Genomic DNA, 18,592 nt, shown 5'->3' with positions numbered 1-18,592 from the left:
AAACAAAACTAGTGTACCTTTTGTCTCATGTAACCCCAAACCTGAGGGACCCATCTTTTTAAAGGAATAGGGAAATTCAGCTCCAGGGGCCAAATGTGGCCTTCTGGTCCCATCTAGTCCTCAGACTGTCTTGACAGACCACAAGTTTTCTGAGCTGGACCCTTCACACCAGCCTTGCTTCGCACCCACACCTGGCCAAAAAAAGGTTCGCCACCCATTTTAGAGCGTGACTCTGGTGAGGAGATTTCACCCCTCCCATACCCAAGAATCTCCTCATCAGTCTCCTGACTCTGCAGAGAGGAGGAGGCGTGTTCTTATATCTACTTATTCTGTTCCAGCACCACACTCAGGGAGTGAGTTGGCCAGAGAGAGAGAGAGAGTCAGTCAGGGAGTGAGTCAGTCAGCGTGTCGAAAAGACTGAGTGTTATGTCTGTGTAGATAAGGTCGCTGCAGAAAGCAGCTGTAAGACTCAGTGCAGTCTAGCATCTCCATTTGTATATAGTGTATAGTACAGTAGCTGTAACCTCCTATTATCCTGTCATGGCACCCCAGCTGCACCCTGGATCATCTACCATGAGGCAAAGTGAAATCTGGGCAAAACAGAGCATTCCCCTCTTGTTTTTATTCCTGCTTTTTGCTGCTACCAGGTGAAATATTTTGCCAGGCTGCCTTTTACTAAACATCCTAAAATAAACAATAGTTAAATATACTTCTTCTGTCTCTTTGAGAACACTTTGTGGTAGAGTATGAGGTTTGGCTTCGGGGTGGATAGAAATTAAGAGACCACACAGTTTTATGAATTAAGTTCAAAGATTTACTGTAAGTTTAGAAAAGGCTGTTCTTAGGGGGAAAGGTTTAACATAAGAATGGTTACGTATAGACAAAGCCATTCCCAAAATTGAGCAAATGTGCATCTGGAGCAAGTGTACACCCGATGATCTCCTAACAGTCACTAACCATTAAAGTCTTGCTTTCTTCATTCTCTGATATGGTGACTTATCTACCGTATTTTTCGCTCTATAAGACGCACAGACCACAAGATGCACCTAGTTTTTGGAGGAGGAAAACAAGGAAAAAAATATTCTGAATCTCAGAAGCCAGAACAGCAAGAGGGATCGCTGCGCAGTGAAAGCAGCAATCCCTCTTACTGTTCTGGCTTCTAGGATAGCTGTGCAGCCTGCATTCTCTCCATAAGACGCACACACATTTCCCCTTACTTTTTAGGAGGGAAAATGTGAGTCTTATAGAGCAAAAAATACGGTACATTGTGAGATCCTCCAGATCTAAATGTCAATGCCAAGTTTTATAACCTGGAGTTACTTTTTGTTTTGCATTTCAATCTACAAACATTTCAGAGCTTTACAGCAAAAACCATTATCTCCATCCTATGTTAGCAACTTCCTTTGCTAGTTAGGCAATTCATCAGGAAGCCTATGAATCCCCAAAACCATTACATGCATTTTAATTTTTTCAGCAACCCAATTCCTTCCCTGTGGCCCCATTTGGGTCACACATGGGCTGGCAGGCTCAGAGGAAGCAGAAGGGCCTCTTTGGGGGTTGAAGGGGGCATCAACAGGAGATTAGGAACGTATGAGACTCTGGTGCTTTCAGTTCTTTATACTACTGTTCATATGCACATTTTAAAGAAATCTGTATAAAGAGCTTATAAGAATGACATGGACCCACGTGTGTTAAATGAAGGCTGGACAAGCAGTGTCACATGATGGGACTCCATCATCACATGGGAATATCTCTTCCTAGATTCAGGATATTTCCGTCAAATCCTTTCCTGTTTGGGGAGGCGATATATTTCCGTTACAAAGCAACACAGACCGCCACAGCATCCTAAGCTACCTTGCACCTGCCAACTGACATTCAGAGCCAGTAAGAGTGGAAGTGCAACTGTAAAAAAGTTTCCCAATCAGGGATCTACTTGAGTTGCAAGGAAGCCAAAGGGGGTCCCTTGTGTACTTCGAAACCCTGCAAGGTTATATTATTATTTATGCCCCGCCCATCTGGCTGGGTTTCCTTAGCCACTCTGGGCGGGCTTCCAACAAAATAAAAAAGTGATTAAATATCAAACATTAAAAACCTCCCTAAAGAGGGCTGCCTTCAGATGTCTTCTAAAAGTCAGATAGTCGTTTATCTGTTTGACATCTGATGGGAGGGTGTTCCAAAGGGCGGGCACCACCACCAATAAGGCCCTCTGCCTGCTTCCCTGTAACCTCATATCTTGCAGGAAGTGAACCGCCAGAAGGTCCTCGGAGCTGGACCTCAGTGTCCGGGCTGAAAGATGAGGGTGGAGACATTCTGAAGCAGCTGGCTGTCAAAGTTTAAGCCTCCCCTGGCCTATAAGTTTTCATTCTGCAGCCCTTGTCACAGGGCCCAGTTACAACCTGGCCAGTGAGAGAAAGGGAGGCCCTCCTTTCTTGGGACCTTTCCACTGCTGCCAGGTAGAAGTTTTTAATGTTCTATGATGCCTCTCCACCAAACAGCCTAACCTCCCCTGGGTCTTCTTGAGGACACCCTTTACATAGGGCGGGGTTTAACTTTTAAGCATGGGGTGAGCAAAACAGCCGGCAAGGAAACTGCTAGGCTTCATGGACCACGTTTAAGTTTTTGCTTTAAAAAACGAAAAAAAGGACTTCTTCAGAAAGAGGTTTTAACATCTAAATTGTTACGTGCATACAAAACAATCTCAAAGGAGCAAAAGGGTACTGAAAATAAAACCGGATAAATACACTTAGGTAGCCCACATCTCTCTAAACTGGTTAGCAGCTCTCCTATTTCTTCAAGTGCAAAGCTTGAATTCCACCTGCAGCATGGAATCTCTGTATCCCCAAGCTGTCTCTTAAAATCTCTAATCCACACAGACACACACAAAAATCACCTTTGCCTGCAATCCACTTTACTTCATTTTAACACCTCTTGGAAGTGTCTGCCTTCAGATACAGATAGGAACATAGGAAGCTGTCTTATACAGAGTCAGACCGTTGGTCCTTCTAGCTCAGTATTGTCTAAACTGACTGATAGCTGTTCCCCGGGATTTCAGGCAGGAATCCCTCCTGGCCCTCCCTTGAGATGTCAGGGATTGAACCTGTGTCCTTCTGCTTGCAAGGTGCTATTTCACTGAGCTACGACCCTTCCACTCTAGGAAGCAAATTAACAACCCAAGGCTGCTGTTCCACTTAAGAAACAGATCTCCCTTCCCCTGCAACCCCACTCCCAGGCTAGAGATGTGAAGGCCTGGATAAACTCTGGAATCCGCCCTCCCCCCCACCCCGACACTTGTTTCCAAAATATTGGGGGAAACCAGGAAAAAATAAGGAAACAAACCTATGTCATGTCTCCCCAATTTCTAAGTTTTTTTCTGGGACTTCACATCTCTACCCCGGGCTCTCTCAAAATTTGCTCCAAAGGATTGAGGGACCTTCCACAGTACATGTTAGGAGCAGTTGGGGAGAGGAAGGCGAGGTCCCGTTGAATGAGCAGTCATGGATACAACTCCAAATTTCCAAACTGAACTGTATACAAGATTTATTTATTTTTTTAAAAAATGTCCAATTCCTTCAATGCTATTGGGAACTTTTGGCATAGTTTCAGGTTCTCTTTCAGTTCCTGGTACTAATTGGTCTTCCATGGCATCAGTGCCTTTCCAGAATCAGTGCTGTGGATTCTGCTTTTATACCAGCTATACCCCTGATCCTGACTGAGTGCTAGCTAAGTTGGCCACTAGGTAAGAAAAATGGCACTAAGACTTGTTTCTCCCTCCTTATGTGGGTTCTGTGAATTATAATGTTTCTGTTTTTGCTGGAGTTCTGACATTCCATGCATTTTTATGGTTTCTCACTTATGTGCATTCTTTGATGTGAAATAAGGTTACTTCTCTGAGTGAAGGCCTTTCCACACACCAAACATTTATAGGGTTTCTCTCCTGTGTGGGTTCTCTGGTGTGAAATAAGGTGACCTTTCTGCGTGAAGGTCTTTGTGCACACCAAGCATTCATACGGCTTCTCTCCTGTGTGCCTTCTTTCATGTCTAATAAGATACACTCTTTCACAAAAACCTTTTCCACACTCCATACATTTATATGGTTTTTCCCCTGTGTGAGTTTTTTGATGTACAATAAGGCTTCTCCTATCACTGAAGCTCTTTTCACACTCCGTGCATTCATGTGGTTTCTGCCCTGTGTGGGTGTTTTGATGCACAGTAAGACTTCTCCTATCACTAAAGCTCTTTCCACACTCCATGCATTGATATGGTTTCTCCCCTGTGTGTGTTCTTTGATGTGAAATAAGGTTACTCCTCTGAGTGAAGGTATTTCCACACACCAAGCATTTATAGGGTTTCTCTCCTGTGTGGGTTCTCTGATGTGAAATAAGGTGATCTCTCTGAGTGAAGGTCTTTCTACATACCACACATTCATATGGTTTCTCCCCTGTGTGGGTTCTCAAATGTACATTAAGGCTTCCATTATGAGTGAAGCTTTTTCCACACTCCTTGCACTGATATGGCTTCTCCCCTGTGTGGGTTCTTTGATGTTTAGAACAAGCTCGTGAATCACTGAAGCTTTTTCCACACTTCATGCACTGATATGGTTTCTCTCCTGTGTGATTTCTTTGATGCCTTGCAAGATGTCCCCTTTCAATGAAGCTCTTTCCACATTCCATACATTTATATGGTTTCTCTCCTGTGTGTCTTCTTTGATGCCTAGCAAGATACCCTCTGTCAATAAAACTGTGACCACACTCCATACACTGATATGGTTTCTCCCCTGTGTGGGTTCTTTGATGTGAAGTAAGGCTACGATGCACAGTGAAGCTCTTTCCACACTCCATGCACTTATATGGTTTCTCCCCTGTGTGGGTTCTTTGATGTACAAAAAGACTTCTTCTGTCACTGAAGCTCTTTCCACACTCCAGGCATTCATACGGTTTCTCCCCTGTGTGGATTCTTTGATGTACAATGAGACTTCTCCTATCACTGAGGTTTTTCCCACACTCCATGCATTTAAAAGGTTTCTCCCCTGTGTGGGTTCTTTGATGTACAATGAAGTTTCCTCTCTTGTTGAAGCTCTTTCCACATTCTGTGCATTTATATAGGATCTGCCCTGTGCGGGTTCGGAAATGTCTATTTAATACAGATTTATCTTTGCATATTTCCCCATACACTATCCACTTTTTGAGTTGATTTCTTGTGTGGTCTTCTGGGTTTGAGACTTCATGGTCCTCTGCACCTTGAGAAATAGAAAAATTCTTCCTCCCATTCTTGAATCGGTATCCTTCTAGCCTATTTTCCCCCCTTTGATGTCCAAACTTCTCTTCTCCTGCTTTATGCTGGCCTGTTTCCAGTGGCTCACTAGAACTCTTGTCCCGCTGATTAGCTATTTGGAGATAAAAAGAAAACATATATTTCCTGTTAGGACTTCAATGCTAAAAGCATCATGAGTTATCAAGCCCAATTATCCTTTTCTTTTTTCTGATTTCCTAGGTTGTCCCATCCCCTCTCTGGACACCTTGCCGAAACCTATGTCACCTTTTGAATTTGTTACTCAACAGCATTAATCATGGAACTTTGAAGTGTCAGGCTCTAATGGCTTTAGCCCAAACGTAGCAGAGTTTTCCTGCACAGCGAAGAAGCTAGTTGAGGTGGAAATGACTTGTCAGCTAGACTCAGAATAACTATTTACAGGATTTATTAAAAGGGAAAAGAAACCAGCAGAGTTTCTGCATACAAAACAAAGCAAAATAAATCATTTCTCTCTTTCTCTCTCTCTCTCTCTCTCTCTCTCTCTCTCTCTCTCTCTCTCTCTCTCTCTTAACCATACACAGCACTCCTACTCCTAATACACCTAACCCAAACGGTGCTAGCATTCCTAGATAACAGAGTTGAGTGCTGGTCGTTAACCAATCAGAGTAAGTAGTTTCTAGGTCAAGCAGATCTTGGCTTTCTGCCAAGAGTAAATTGACACTGCCTTGAGTTAATTGTGTGAAGCCAGAATCTGTAAGTTTTCACGAGAATCAATTAACAGAAACTGAACAATTAATGCCTTTCTTATTTATTTCCCATCGATTAAACAAGACACAGAAGTGTGTGCATGTGTGGATTATCTGATATAACAATGAAATGGGGTTCCACAAGGTTATGTAAAGTGGGGGGTGGGGGTGGAATGAAACTGCAAAAAAAAGCTTGGAGAAGGGACACACCAAACTGAAAAAAGATAACTGTTCTATGGATTCTATTAAATAGGCCGTAATTTTTTTAAAAAGTAGATGGTGAGAAACAACACAGTTACATAGTCCAAAGCAGACTGTGGATATTCCGGTACACCAAATGGGCAATGAGAAAAGCAAATAAAAATGGTTATCATTGAAGGGATAGGGAAGTGGTCGCCAATACCTACCTCTCCTACTCCCAATGGGCCAACTTTTGACAGGTGGATGGGGCCATTCACCTGTCAATCACTTGAAATCACAATAACCCCTACGCACAGCACTTTGGAGGAGCCATTCACCAGCTGACTGTCAGGTGCAGGGAAGGTGGGCATGGTTTAACCCAAGCAGACCAATGGGCCATATGGGGAGGTCTTGCTGGCCTAATTAGGCCTGTGTGCCAGAGGGTCCTCACCTCTGTTTTAAGGTAGGGTATGAAGGGATGTGCCTTTGTTTGCAAAACAGTTCTCTACTTTTGCTAGCTGCTCTGACAAGGAAATTCAAAAGGGTGTGTGTGTGTCAAATACTCAACCCTGGAATCCGAGATCTAATGGGGAAATGGAACCTAAACACTGAAAGAGGGAGGGGAAACAGGCTGTCCCGTAAGGAAGGTGAGCAGAACGTAAAAGAAGCCTTGCTTCATCAAGCCCAAGCCACTGGACATGCTTGCTGGGGCTGATGGGAGTTGTAGTTCTGCAACATCTAGAGCAGGCATAGGCAAACTTGGCCTTCCAGATGCTTTGGGACTACAACTCCCATCATTCCTAGCTAACAGGACCAGTGGTCAGGGATGATGGGAGTTGTAGTCCCAAAACATCTGAAGGGGCAAGTTTGCCTATGCCTGTTCTAGAGAGCCAGTGGTTCCCTATTTTTAACTAAGGGAGACTTAGTGAGTGTCAAATCTACATTAGTGGGAAGGAGGAAGCCTTAAGTTATGTCTACCAGGAATTTAAACACAGAATTAAGGAATGCCCTGAACACCCAGACAAGAACTGACCCATCACAGAGTCAATCTCTCTGCTTTCTCACAGTCCCTCAGAAGCGGATCTTCCCCTTTCTCTAGCCAGAGGTCTGATTTGGGAATTTCTTTCAAAGAAACAAGGCAGTCTAATAACCACAAAATATTCAGGCATTTCAAATTCACCCACTGCTCTGACCCCCTCCCAAATGTAGCGGGAGATTAGTCCGTTGCATCCCCTTCTTGTTGAGTATGACAGAGGCAACTGGGCTCAGTGGGATCCACCTAGCACCCAGTGTTCATTAAGTCCAGTTCATTAATAATGTAGCAGCAGCACCAACTTCAAATATTGGGCACCTCTCAACAGGGTATCCAGCATTCCCTCCATGACCAACGAACTGCCTCTGGGAAGCCCCTAAAGCAATGCATGAAGACTGTAAAATGAAAGCATCCCAAAGGCCAAGGAAAGGGTTAATGCTCACAAGGTCTTTAGAGCTCTGTGACGTCATGCGCCTGAGGCAGTTATGGCAGTTGGTACAGTTAGAGCAGCAGGTCTATTCTGTTGCGCTGCTGTCTGCCTCAGTTAAGCCAGTCTGTAACAGTATTTATCTTAGATCCAAACCTCCGTAAGATGCATTAGCAACAGCACTTGTCAACCAAGGGACAAGACATCCTTACCCAGAAACATTACATTTGCGTAATTTTCCAGCATCACTTCCTTGTAGAGAGCTCTCTGGCAGGGGCCCAGGAGATCCCACTCCCCCTTGCTGAAATACAGGGCCACCTCCTCAAAGGACACCAGCCGCTGAAAGGAAAAGATAGATTCTCTACTCAGAAATGAACTCTTATGTAGATAAAATAATAAACGTATATCTGACAGGGCTCCCAGCGTGAAAATAAAAGGGCTAACCTGGTAGCTTTATTGCTCTTGCTATTATTAATAATGTTATTTATTAATCACGTTCTACATACAGTGGTACCTTGGTTCTCAAACGCCAAAAACCCGGAAGTAAATGTTTCGGGTTTTGAACGTTCTTCAGAAGCCAAATGTCCGATGCGGCTATCAGCTATTGTTTCTGAGGTACCTCCACCAATCAGAAGCTGCACCTTGGTTTTAGAACATTTCAGAAGTCAAACAGACTTCCGGAATGGATTAAATTTGGCGCTTTTGTTTTTGCTATATATTTTGTGTTTTTGTTTTTGAGGATTTTTGGTTAATTTGTTTTTGTGACTGTGTGGAACCCAGTTCAGCTACTGATTGATTGATTGATTGATTGATTGATTGTGTGACTGTGGAAATGGATAAAAGCCCCCCATCAAAACAATGACTATCAACAGGTAAGAAAAAAATTATTTAAATGTTATCATCTACAATCTTATTTATTTTATAGTACAGTACATTGATTATTGCTTTCATTTTATGGATCAATTATCTTGTTAGACAGTAAAATTCATGTTAAATTGCTGTTTTAGGGGTTGTTTTTAAAAGTCTGGAACAGATTAATCCATTTTGCATTACTTTCTGTGGGAAAGTGCACCTTGGTTTTGGAACGTTTGGTTTTGGAACGGACTTCGGGAACAGATTAAGTTTGAGAACCAAGGTACCACTGTGTTGTACAAAATGTAATGTAAAGTGGACACCGATGGCAGAAAGCTTTGCAAAATCCAGCTAGGAAAGCTTTAATTTTTTTCTGCAGGACTGTAGACATCACGCAAGAGACACCGTAGAGTTTATAGTTTAAGTTGGGTCACCTAGACATTTTGTAGCAGCAACAGAGAAGGGGCAGCACACGTTTCCTGCAAACCTCGCAGCCCAACGGAGGGAGGCACCCAGGCTGTGCCCTGCCTGCCTCCACAAGGAACCTGCCTCTTACCTGAGATGGGTCCATGGCAGAAGTTTCCACTCCAGCACCAGCAAGCGATGATCCAGACTGGGCCTCTGATGCCATTGTTCTGTCATGGGGGGAGAGGGAGAGAAAGAAGAGGTAAACCAGGCCATCTCTGGGACACGGCTGGAAGGAAAGTCCCAATCTGGGGGCAACTGAGAAGTGGAGTTATTCACATTTCAGCTGAGCGGTGAGGGCAAGACTTTCACCCTTTGGTTTCCCGGCTTTTCACATAATTAAAATGAATTTCACTTCACCCTCCTTTAAATTTATTCCACATTGTCCTGCCTGGGACTCTCTTGTCTCTCTCTCTCTCACACACACACACCCTCAATCAAACAAAATATACTGATGTCGTATTCTATCCACTCCTGTTTCTTCAAAACCTTCCCACTCCCTCAAGCCCAGAGGGAAACATTGAAAATTTTCCCACGTGCAAAGGAACATAAAAAAGGTAAAGGTGCCCCTGCCCGTACGGGCCAGTCTTGACAGACTCTAGGGTTGTGCGCCCATCTCACTTAAGAGGCCGGGGGCCAGCGCTGTCCGGAGACACTTCCGGGTCACGTGGCCAGCGTGACAAGCTGCATCTGGCGAGCCAGCGCAGCACACGGAAACGCCGTTTACCTTCCCGCCAGTAAGCGGTCCCTATTTATCTACTTGCACTTTGACGTGCTTTCAAACTGCTAGGTTGGCAGGCGCTGGGACTGAACAACGGGAGCGCACCCCGCCGCGGGGATTTGAACCGCCGACCTTTCGATCGGCAAGCCCTAGGCGCTGAGGCTTTTACCCACAGCACCACCCGTGCAAAGGAACATAAGAAGCTGTTTATTTACACAAAAGCACAGGCGGAGTGGGGAGGGAATAGGAACCTAATTTGAAGCTATTCACAACATGTATCTGGGGTTATGAGCATCAACATTTAGTAGTAGTAGTAATAACAACAATAATAATGATAATAAAAAATGACTTATACCCCCCCCCCAATTTGGCCGGGTCTCCCCAGCAACAACATTTTATAAATGTTGATTATGCTTGTGGGGTGGAGGTGGGGTGACAGAGGGAAAACTGGAGGTGGGGTGACCCACCACCACCCAAGGGCCTTTCCCTTCCCACGCGTGCGTAAAAACCACGGTCGCCCAGAACAAGGGGAAAGAGAGGCTTCAAAGTGCAGCTGTTGCGGGGCGCCTCCTTTTGCAGCTGAATTTGGGCGCATCAGCCTCAAACATTAAGACGACTCCCCTCCCCAGCCTTCCCCCAAATGCAAGCTCCGCGTCTCCCACCGCCGCCCGCCGCGTGGCACCTCGCCGCCTCTTTCGTCTCCTGCCCGCCGCTCCTCGTCGGGGAATCCCGACGACGTGCCTCTTTCTTCCAAATCCAAATGGAGGTTCGCCAGCGACGGTCTTCCCCCACTTTCGAAACTTCCTGCCTCTCTAGGAACCACAGCTCGGTTTGTTTAACCCTCGCAGGGCTGCATCTCTCAGCTCCTCCCTGTTCGCAAAGCGGCGCCCTGCGCGCGCGCGTCCTTCTTCATTCCAGGGGGAAGCAAATTTTGAAGGGTTGTGCTTGCTTTTGATGCATTTATACATCAAATTTATGGATCCGTCAAACCAGGGAGCAGTTCAGCCACAAAGCATATGGGAAATCATATGCAAACAGCATATGGGAAATCTTATGCAAACAGATGGAGTTGTGCTTTCCAACTCAGGGTAACTGAACCCAGAATTATAAATGAATATATAATATAATGATAATTATTAGTTTCCTTCTTTCGCCCCCCCCAACATGTTAAACCCGTAACAAATAAAGGGAAGAAATCTCTGTCTCTTACAATACTACATAAATATATCTCCACCCGTAACAAATAAAGGGAAGAAATCTGTCTCTTACAATACTACATAAATATATCTCCACCCCCACCCCCAATCACAACTTAGATTTTGCACTTAGGATCTATTATGTTTTTGCCATCACTGCATGGTCCCAATAAATTTTTGCAGAGTTCTTCAGTGATGGGTCTTTTAAAAATGTTTTTGGTTGTAAGGAATTCAAGCCTGTTCTTTTTGTGACTAGACAACATTTAGCTCGGTGAGTCTACGTTTCGTAAAGAAGCACATAAACTGCTGTGGGAAACCCAAAGAATTTTATTTTTACTTTCTGAAAATGTCAGGCAAAGCTAAATAATAATAATAATAATAATAATAATAATAATAATAATGGCAAGTATTTAGCAATCATTTTTAATGATTTCTATGCAATTTTACACACATTTTGCTTACCAAGCAAATTATATCAATTTAACCAAAATATCTTTTGAATTCTCAAGTTGTGTTACAAGTTTTTAGCATCCCTCATTTTTTGAATTGGAAAGTTGAAAAATTCAACACACCCTAATACACCAGTATAGATGTACAGTGCAACTTCCTACGGCATGACACGTCACGACTCTGGGCCAAAGATCTTAAAATATCACTCCCCTGTATACAAGTTCAGGTGTAGCATGTGGTCAGCAGAAACACCATTAGGCTTGGTGACATCTGACAGTCAGATCCTTAATCTGCCCCAGTCCACAGGAAGGTTTCTGACCAGAAGCTGAAATCAGCTTGAATAATGTATTTAAACTACAATAGCAGGAAATAAGTGAATTTCTGTTTAGGAAGCACATCTACATAATAATATTATCAAAAACAGTAATATGCACATTGCACAAAAAAGGAATCCTGGGAAACTGCGAATGCAAGGGGAAAAATAGGATACAAGAATTACACAGGACACAAAATATGAAGAGCATAATAATTATACTGAAATAGAAGGAAATTTTGAAGCATTGAATAAAATGTCTATTAGAAGCCATATGGTATACAAACTAGTAATGATTTACTAAATTACTGCCAACAGGTCAAACCGGTCAGTGGCCCTGCTACATTTCCACTATTCAGTCACTTTTTAAAAAACATTAAGACATGAATTTTTTAACTGCCTATGTAAGCAGACGTTTGAAAGGTTCTGTGGATTCTTTGGAGATTTAAGAGGTGAATCTAGGATCCAAAGAGCTTAGATGGGGAGGGCAAATTATATATGTATACACACAGAGACACTCTTCTTATTTCATGCTAAAAACTACAAAAAGCTAAGTCTGATCAAAATTATTCCTGAAGCCCCATATCCAAAAGGACAGGTTCAGAGGGAAATCACAAAAAAAAAAAAGGTTCAAACTTCTGAAAGAGAGGGTGGAAGGTCAGTTGGGCTCCAAAAAGCTGCAGAAGAGAAATCTAGCAGCCAACCTGAAGTTCAGCAAGCAAATGGAGTGAGCGGGAAAGGTTTGCCAACACTGAATTTGTGAGTTTTTGCCATGGATTCAAAATGTGGCCTGGCCATATTTTACTTGAAGAATGAAAAAGAGATTAGGAAGATTTGAAGGACTCTTCAATGCTTTTTACTGTTTGTATTAGAGTGTGTGTGTTTGTCTAAATTAAACGGCTTATAAAAATACTATGGGACTATATAAATTAACACTGGACCAGTAGCCTCACCAGATGCGTCCATTCTGTCAAGAGAATATCTATCACTTCAGATGACAACCTAGCTCCTAACACAGGTGTGAGAAATGTAACTTAGATAACTTTCTCCCATGTATTTTTTTAAAAAATGTGTATCAAACATTTGTTCTCACGTTCTTTCAATGTGGCATGCATTTTTATGGTTTCCCTACGGGGGTTCTCTGATGTGAAGCAAGGCTTCTCCGAACAGAAGTATTTCCACAAACTTTGCATTTATATGGTTTTTCTCTTAGATGGGGAATCCCCCTCAAAGTATATAAAGGCTTCCACCAGTGCCGAACGTTTTCTAGTCTATACATTCATGTGGGTTCTTTCATGTTTTCTAAGAGTTCCACCATCACGGAAGCTCTTTCCACAGGCCATACATTTATATGGTTTCTCGCCTGTGTGGATTCTTTTATGTTTAGTAAGACTTCCATTCACACTAAAACTTTTTCCACACTCTTCGCACTTATACGGTCTCATTCCTGTGTGGGTTCTTGCATGTATGACAAGATTCCCACTGTCACGGAAGCTCTTTCCACATTCCATACATATGTACGGTTTCTCCCCCGTGTGCTTTCTTTCATGTGTTTTAAGGCTTCCACTCACGCTGAAGCTTTTCCCACATACAAAGCATTTATATGGTTTCTCCCCTGTGTGAGTTCTTTCATGCTCACTAAGCGTCCCACTGTTTCTGAAGCTCTTTCCACACTCCATGCACTTATATGGTTTCTCCCCCGTGTGGATTCTTTTATGTGCTTTAAGGTTTCCATTCGCACTGAAGCTTTTCCCACATTCCAAGCATTTATATGGTCTCTCCCCTGTGTGAGTTCTTTTGTGTTCAGTAAGACTACCCCTATCTCTAAAGCTCTTTCCACACTCCATGCACTTGTATGGTTTCTCCCCTGTGTGGGTTTTGCAGTGTCTAGTGAGAGTTCCCCTATCTCTAAAGCTCTTCCCACACTTCATGCAATCGTATAGTTTCACCCCTGTGGGGGTTCTGTGGTATCTGTTTAGTACTGGTTTATCTTTGATCATTTCCCCAAAGACGGGACACTTTTTTAGTTGCTTTCTTTGGTGATATTCTGGGTTCAGAAGTTCAAGGTCATCAGCACCCAGAGAAGTAGAGGATTCTTTCCTTCCATTCTTTGATTGATTTCCTTCAGCTCTCTTTTGTCCTGATGGATTTCCAAGCATCTCCTTTCCTGCTTTCTGCTTACATGTTCCTGCTGGCTGACTATAGTTTTCACTGTTGCACTGATCACCTCCTTGGAGGGGGAAAAAAACAGGAAAAAAGCCAATTTTGTTAGGACTTCAAAGCCAAAATCACGGATTTCATTAGACATCAAGACTGATTACCCCTGACATGTTTAAAAAGCAAGATCATCAAGGAATCTGCCTGAATACCCAGACAAGACCAGGTCCCACCACAAACTGAAGCACATACCTGCCAAACTCTCTCCTTCCTCACAGATCCAGACAAATGGCTCTTCATCTCCTTCCAGCCGGGAGATGAGGTCTGGTTTGGGAATTTCTTTCAAAGAAACAGACAAAATATTCAGGCATTATCTCATTCATTAATTAAGCAACGTCCAGCCACTTTTGATTGATGGGGTCTGTGTGGAGAGGGTAACAACGTTCAGATTTTTGGGCATTGAATTACAAGAGGATCTGTCCTGGAGTGTCAACACAAGGGGGCTTCTGAAGAAGGCGCAGCAGAGACTGTACTTTTTGAGAATACTAAGGAAAAACCATCTTCCGCAGAAACTGCTGCTTGCCTTCTATCACTGTGTCATTGAGAGCGTGCTCACTTATGGCTTATGTGTGTGGTACAGAAGCTGTACTACCCAGGACAGGATGGGGTTGTGCAGGGTTGTTAAGGCAGCAGAGAGCCCACTCTCCACCTTAGAGCAGATTTATGCCACAAGGTGCCATAGGAAGGCACTGGACATAGTAAAAGATCCATCGCATCCTGGTCACTGTCTCTTCGAGCTCTTGCCGTCGGGACGGAGATACAGGACGATGAAGACAAGAACGAGCCGTCTTAAGAACAGCTTCTTCTCCAGAGCGATCTTAGCCCTGAATGGGAAGCCCGGAATTTGAAAGTCATCTAATCTCCCTTGCTGTATTATACTGTATTGTTTAATTAGTGTTTTTATGGAGCAGTCAAGTAATTTCGTTGTCCCCGAAGGGGGCAATGACAATAAAGATATTATTATTATTATTATTATTATTATTGCCTTCCAAATATATGAGTTGAGCTACAGAACATAGCAAGAACAGTTAGAAAGTGGGTGTCTTACCAACAAACGTTGGTTAAAGGCACTCCGAGCCACCAAAGACCAGTGTCTGTAGGGGCAGAGCTGGATCCAGGAGCGCCCCTAAGCTGCGCACTTGCTCCTTCCGAGAAAGTGCAACAACATCCAAGGAAGATCAGTTCCTGACTTCCCGGACTCAGGGCACTCATCCACCAAGCCTCTGTCTTGTCAGGATTCAGATTCAGTTTATTTGTTCTCATCCAGTCCACCACTGTATCCAGACTCCAGACTAGGGCCTTCAGCCACTCCCAGTTAGGATGTTACAAAGAAAAAGAGTTGGGCATTATTCGGCAATTACTGAAGGATGCAATGGAAGCAGCAAAGTATGCCCTCCTCACAGTTTCACTGCCATACGACAGACACGGTTGTGTTCTCTAGCTCATAACTACAGTGGGACTTTTGCCACTTGTGCTGTAGCCGTCATCTGGCTAGTTTCATAACATGTAGCTCCTCAGTATACCAGGTGGGCAGACATACTCCACAGCATCGGAAAGGCTGCTCATATCCATGCTCCTCTGCATTATGCCATTCCATGGCTAGTCACCAGCTCTAACCACTGAAAAAATCCCCCCAAATATTCAGGAATCCATTGCACTCCATAGGTCTCTCGGGGCAGAGGATCCTAACTGGTCCCTCATTCCTACTGGAAATTGGAAATGGAAGCCCAAACATCACCAGGAAGTGGTCTGGCCATGACAATGGGGCTTTATTTTCTTTTTCTCAACAAATGAATAAACATCCTTACCTGGAGAGGCCACACTCTCATAATTCTCCAGCATGACTTCCTTGTAGAGAGCTCTTTGGCTTGGACCCAGGAGATCCCACTCCCCCTTGCTGAAATACACAGCCACTGCTTCAAAGGACACCAGCTGCTGGGAAAAACAACAACACACCATAATGGCCTGTACTCAGAAATGTACTCTCCACGTATACAAAAATCTCTGAGTATTAAACAGGGCTCCCAGTTTGAAAGGGGAAGGACTAACCGGGTGGTTTGTGTGCACTTCCTAATTTTTTTCTGCAGGACTCAAGGCATTGTGGAAGGGATACTGCAGAGTTAGAATCATAGAATAGAATCATAGAGTTGGAAGAGACCACAAGGGTCATCGAGTCCAACCCCCTGCCAAGCAGGAGTTCATAGCCTTACTTGGACAACTTGACATCTCCCAAGAACAAAAGCTAAAGAGGCACATTCCTTGAAGATCTAACACCCTCAAGGTGTCCCCAACCTCTCTCCACAAGGATCCCTCTCCTACCTGAGATGAGTGCATGGCAGCTCCTTCCGCTGTGCCACAAGGAAGTTATGGCCCAGACGGCACCCCTGATGCCATTGTTCAGCCTGTGGGGGAAGACAAAAGTGAGGAAAGAGAGTCTGGGTCTAGGGGCAGCAGTGAAATTGTGTCATTCATGTCCCCATTTGCGGGCGGGGTAGAGAAGGAAAGGTGACGAGAACAGTTTCATCCTTTGGGAAACTCATTCGGGTTTCACGGCTTTAACGCTCCTGAGCTGACCCATATTTTTGGACCATGTAAATAACTGGAAAGAAGGGTCCGGAGGCTGCAGCAAGTGCACAATATGGCTGCTAGGTTGGTGAGTGGGCAGCCAATGGGACCTTGTGATACCAATCCTGAAAGCATTGCACTTGAGCTACTGGACCCCATTCAAGGTGTCAGTACCAGCACATAAAACCCTAAATGGCTAGGGACTCAAAGTACTTAAAAGAGTGCCTTTCCAGTCATCTCAGATCTTACAACTGGCAGGTGAGGCTTTGCTGCTGCTGCTGCAATCAAGGGCTGCCCTGTGACAGGGCCTTTCCAGCGGTGGTTCCCCAGTTGTGATATGACCTCCCTAGTGAGGTGCACCTGTCTCAATCACTATTAACTTTCAGGAGGAATTTGAAAACATTCCTGTTTACTCAGGCCTTTGTTGTGTGAGAACTACTATTCCGGGCAATCTTGGATGAAATAAATGTTTTTAGTCATGTTTTTAACTGTAACTGCTTTTAGAAGTTTCTTATTGCAATTGTCTTCAGAATGCTTTAACTGTTTTCCAGTTTTGTTTTTGAAATGTTGATGTGTTTGCCACCCTGGGCTCCTTCAGCAAGAAGGGGGAAGATATAAATTAAATTCATCAAATAAATAAAACAATTTAGTCTCTGCCTTTTGACAGTAAGTTTAGAAAACAGGAGCCTGGTTGGTTTCAACACACAAATCCCTTACTTGTGCCTTGCTCTACTCAGAACTTTTTCCACAAAAAAGTTAGATGAAAAATTCCTTTTATTCTCTGTTGTCCATTGTAAAGGCCTTTGGTTATATACAATAAAAATTGATTGATTGATTGACAGTGGCCAACCAGATGCCTCTTCTGGGAAATACAGAAGCTGGATTTGAGTACAAGAGCACTCTCCAGAAACTGGTTTTCAGAAGCATTGCTCCCTCCAACTGTAGAGACAGAACATAGAGCCATGTGGCTAGTAGCCATGACAGCCCTCTCCCTCCATGAATTTATCTGATCCTCTTTTGAAGCCATTCAGGTTCATGGCTATCGCTGCCTCCTGTGGGAGAGAGTCCCATAGTTTGTGCAATAGCAAGTCAAAGTAAGCAAAGATTACACAGCTGCACAAACACTTATAAAACATTACAGCTTATAGTTAAATGTTCTTATTCTTTAAATTCTTAAAATGGAGTTCTTATTTCCTTGGATACACATTTGAAGTCTACTTAATTAGTAGATTGTTAAATTCCACCATGATTGTTTCTATTGTTTTTGTAAAGAACTATGCACAAATTTTGGTTTTAGTATGCTGGCCGTTTGGCTGCAATAATAAACATTTAACGTTCCGCAGCTTGCAAGTGAATCTGCTTCAGTGGACTTAAGAGAAAAGTGGTTTGGTGGGGGGTGGAAAGCCTTTTTCTAACCACTTTCTCCCTGCCATGCAGGATTTTCTTAACATGTCACTTCTTACCTCTCTATTTAGCTGTAATTCTAATTAGTGCTTAATTGCCTTTTAATGAATATTCCACTCCTCCCCTCCCCAATGTTGGAAAAGGCCAAGATAGAAATAAATATATTAGCAATAGCAATATTTTTCTTTAAACTAAGGAGTCCCGAAAGCTGCAAGCTTCGCTCCTTGCAGGGTGGGGGAGTCGTTCCCCGCCCTTGGTCGTTTTTTATTGCCCTTTTCTGAATTTTTTCCACCGCCTTCCTCCTCCCTATGGAGACGAGGGGCTTCCCTTCCCCGAAAGAGCAGGGCCTCGGCCTCCCTTCCTCGCAAGCGGGGCAGCCTTTACCTTCCTGCCGGGCCCGTTACGCGCACAAAGCTCTCCTTTCCGCACGAAGGAATCCCAGGAAGCCTCTTTCCCTTCCAGGAATAACAATCATAACAATACTGTAATAACAACCACCATATAAGTGCATCCGATATTATCGTCCCCGTTATGACATTTCCTGCCTCTCCAGGAACCAGGTCTCTGTGGGTTTAACCCTTGGAGGACTAGAATCTCATTCTCTAGCATGGGTAGGCAAACTAAGGCCCGGGGGCCGGATCTGGCCCAATCGCCTTCTAAATCCGACCTGCGAATCAGTGTGTGTTTTACATGAGTAGAATGTGTCCTTTTATTTAAAAGGCATCTCTGGGTTATTTGTGGGGCACAGGAATTTGTTCATTTACCCCCCCACA

At 43.7% G+C, this 18,592-nt stretch overlaps 2 protein-coding genes across 4 annotated transcripts; both read right to left on the bottom strand.

The window, feature by feature from the left end:
- Positions 1-3,511: 3,511 nt before the first annotated feature.
- LOC310670385 (uncharacterized protein) lies at positions 3,512-10,458 on the bottom strand. The gene is made up of 4 exons (XM_083425644.1): positions 10,337-10,458; positions 9,045-9,123; positions 7,849-7,975; positions 3,512-5,383 (listed from the first exon to the last, which is right to left on the bottom strand). Exons 2-4 carry the CDS (start codon positions 9,117-9,119, stop codon positions 3,837-3,839), a joined length of 1,749 nt encoding a protein of 582 aa, XP_083281770.1. The 5' UTR covers positions 9,120-9,123; positions 10,337-10,458; the 3' UTR covers positions 3,512-3,836.
- A 723-nt stretch (positions 10,459-11,181) lies between these two features.
- LOC310670686 (uncharacterized protein) lies at positions 11,182-18,356 on the bottom strand. Of its 3 annotated transcripts, none has more exons than XM_083426353.1 (5): positions 18,204-18,356; positions 16,170-16,252; positions 15,659-15,782; positions 14,043-14,129; positions 11,182-13,863 (listed from the first exon to the last, which is right to left on the bottom strand). In XM_083426353.1, the coding sequence occupies exons 2-5, from the start codon at positions 16,182-16,184 to the stop codon at positions 12,905-12,907; spliced, it is 1,185 nt and encodes a 394-aa protein (XP_083282479.1). In that variant the 5' UTR covers positions 16,185-16,252; positions 18,204-18,356; the 3' UTR covers positions 11,182-12,904. The 3 variants fall into 3 exon arrangements, with proteins under 3 accessions (XP_083282479.1, XP_083282477.1, XP_083282478.1); XM_083426351.1 differs by having other exon boundaries at positions 15,659-15,962; positions 16,038-16,252; positions 18,204-18,355; XM_083426352.1 differs by having other exon boundaries at positions 15,659-15,785; positions 18,204-18,339.
- Positions 18,357-18,592: the final 236 nt, after the last annotated feature.

Source organism: Podarcis tiliguerta (genome assembly GCF_965153285.1).
Source record: "Podarcis tiliguerta genome assembly, chromosome: 2".
Lineage (NCBI taxonomy): Eukaryota > Metazoa > Chordata > Lepidosauria > Squamata > Lacertidae > Podarcis > Podarcis tiliguerta.
Note: the sequence above shows the minus strand (reverse complement) of the source record. Positions and strands in the feature narration are given on the sequence as shown.

What these genes read in the sequence shown, in the direction of transcription:
- LOC310670686 (XM_083426351.1), bottom strand. Translation starts at nt 15,809, where the DNA reads ATGGTGTGTTGTTGTTTTTCCCAGCAGCTGGTGTCCTTTGAAGCAGTG. An exon ending in TGAGAGTGTGGCCTCTCCAG is followed by an intron (nt 14,130 to 15,658) that starts GTAAGGATGTTT and finishes TTTCTTTGAAAG; the next exon opens with AAATTCCCAAACCAGACCTC. An exon ending in GGAAGGAGAGAGTTTGGCAG is followed by an intron (nt 13,864 to 14,042) that starts GTATGTGCTTCA and finishes TCCCCCTCCAAG; the next exon opens with GAGGTGATCAGTGCAACAGT.
- LOC310670385 (XM_083425644.1), bottom strand. Translation starts at nt 9,119, where the DNA reads ATGGCATCAGAGGCCCAGTCTGGATCATCGCTTGCTGGTGCTGGAGTG. An exon ending in CTGCCATGGACCCATCTCAG is followed by an intron (nt 7,976 to 9,044) that starts GTAAGAGGCAGG and finishes TTTTCCTTTCAG; the next exon opens with CGGCTGGTGTCCTTTGAGGA. An exon ending in CGCAAATGTAATGTTTCTGG is followed by an intron (nt 5,384 to 7,848) that starts GTAAGGATGTCT and finishes ATCTCCAAATAG; the next exon opens with CTAATCAGCGGGACAAGAGT.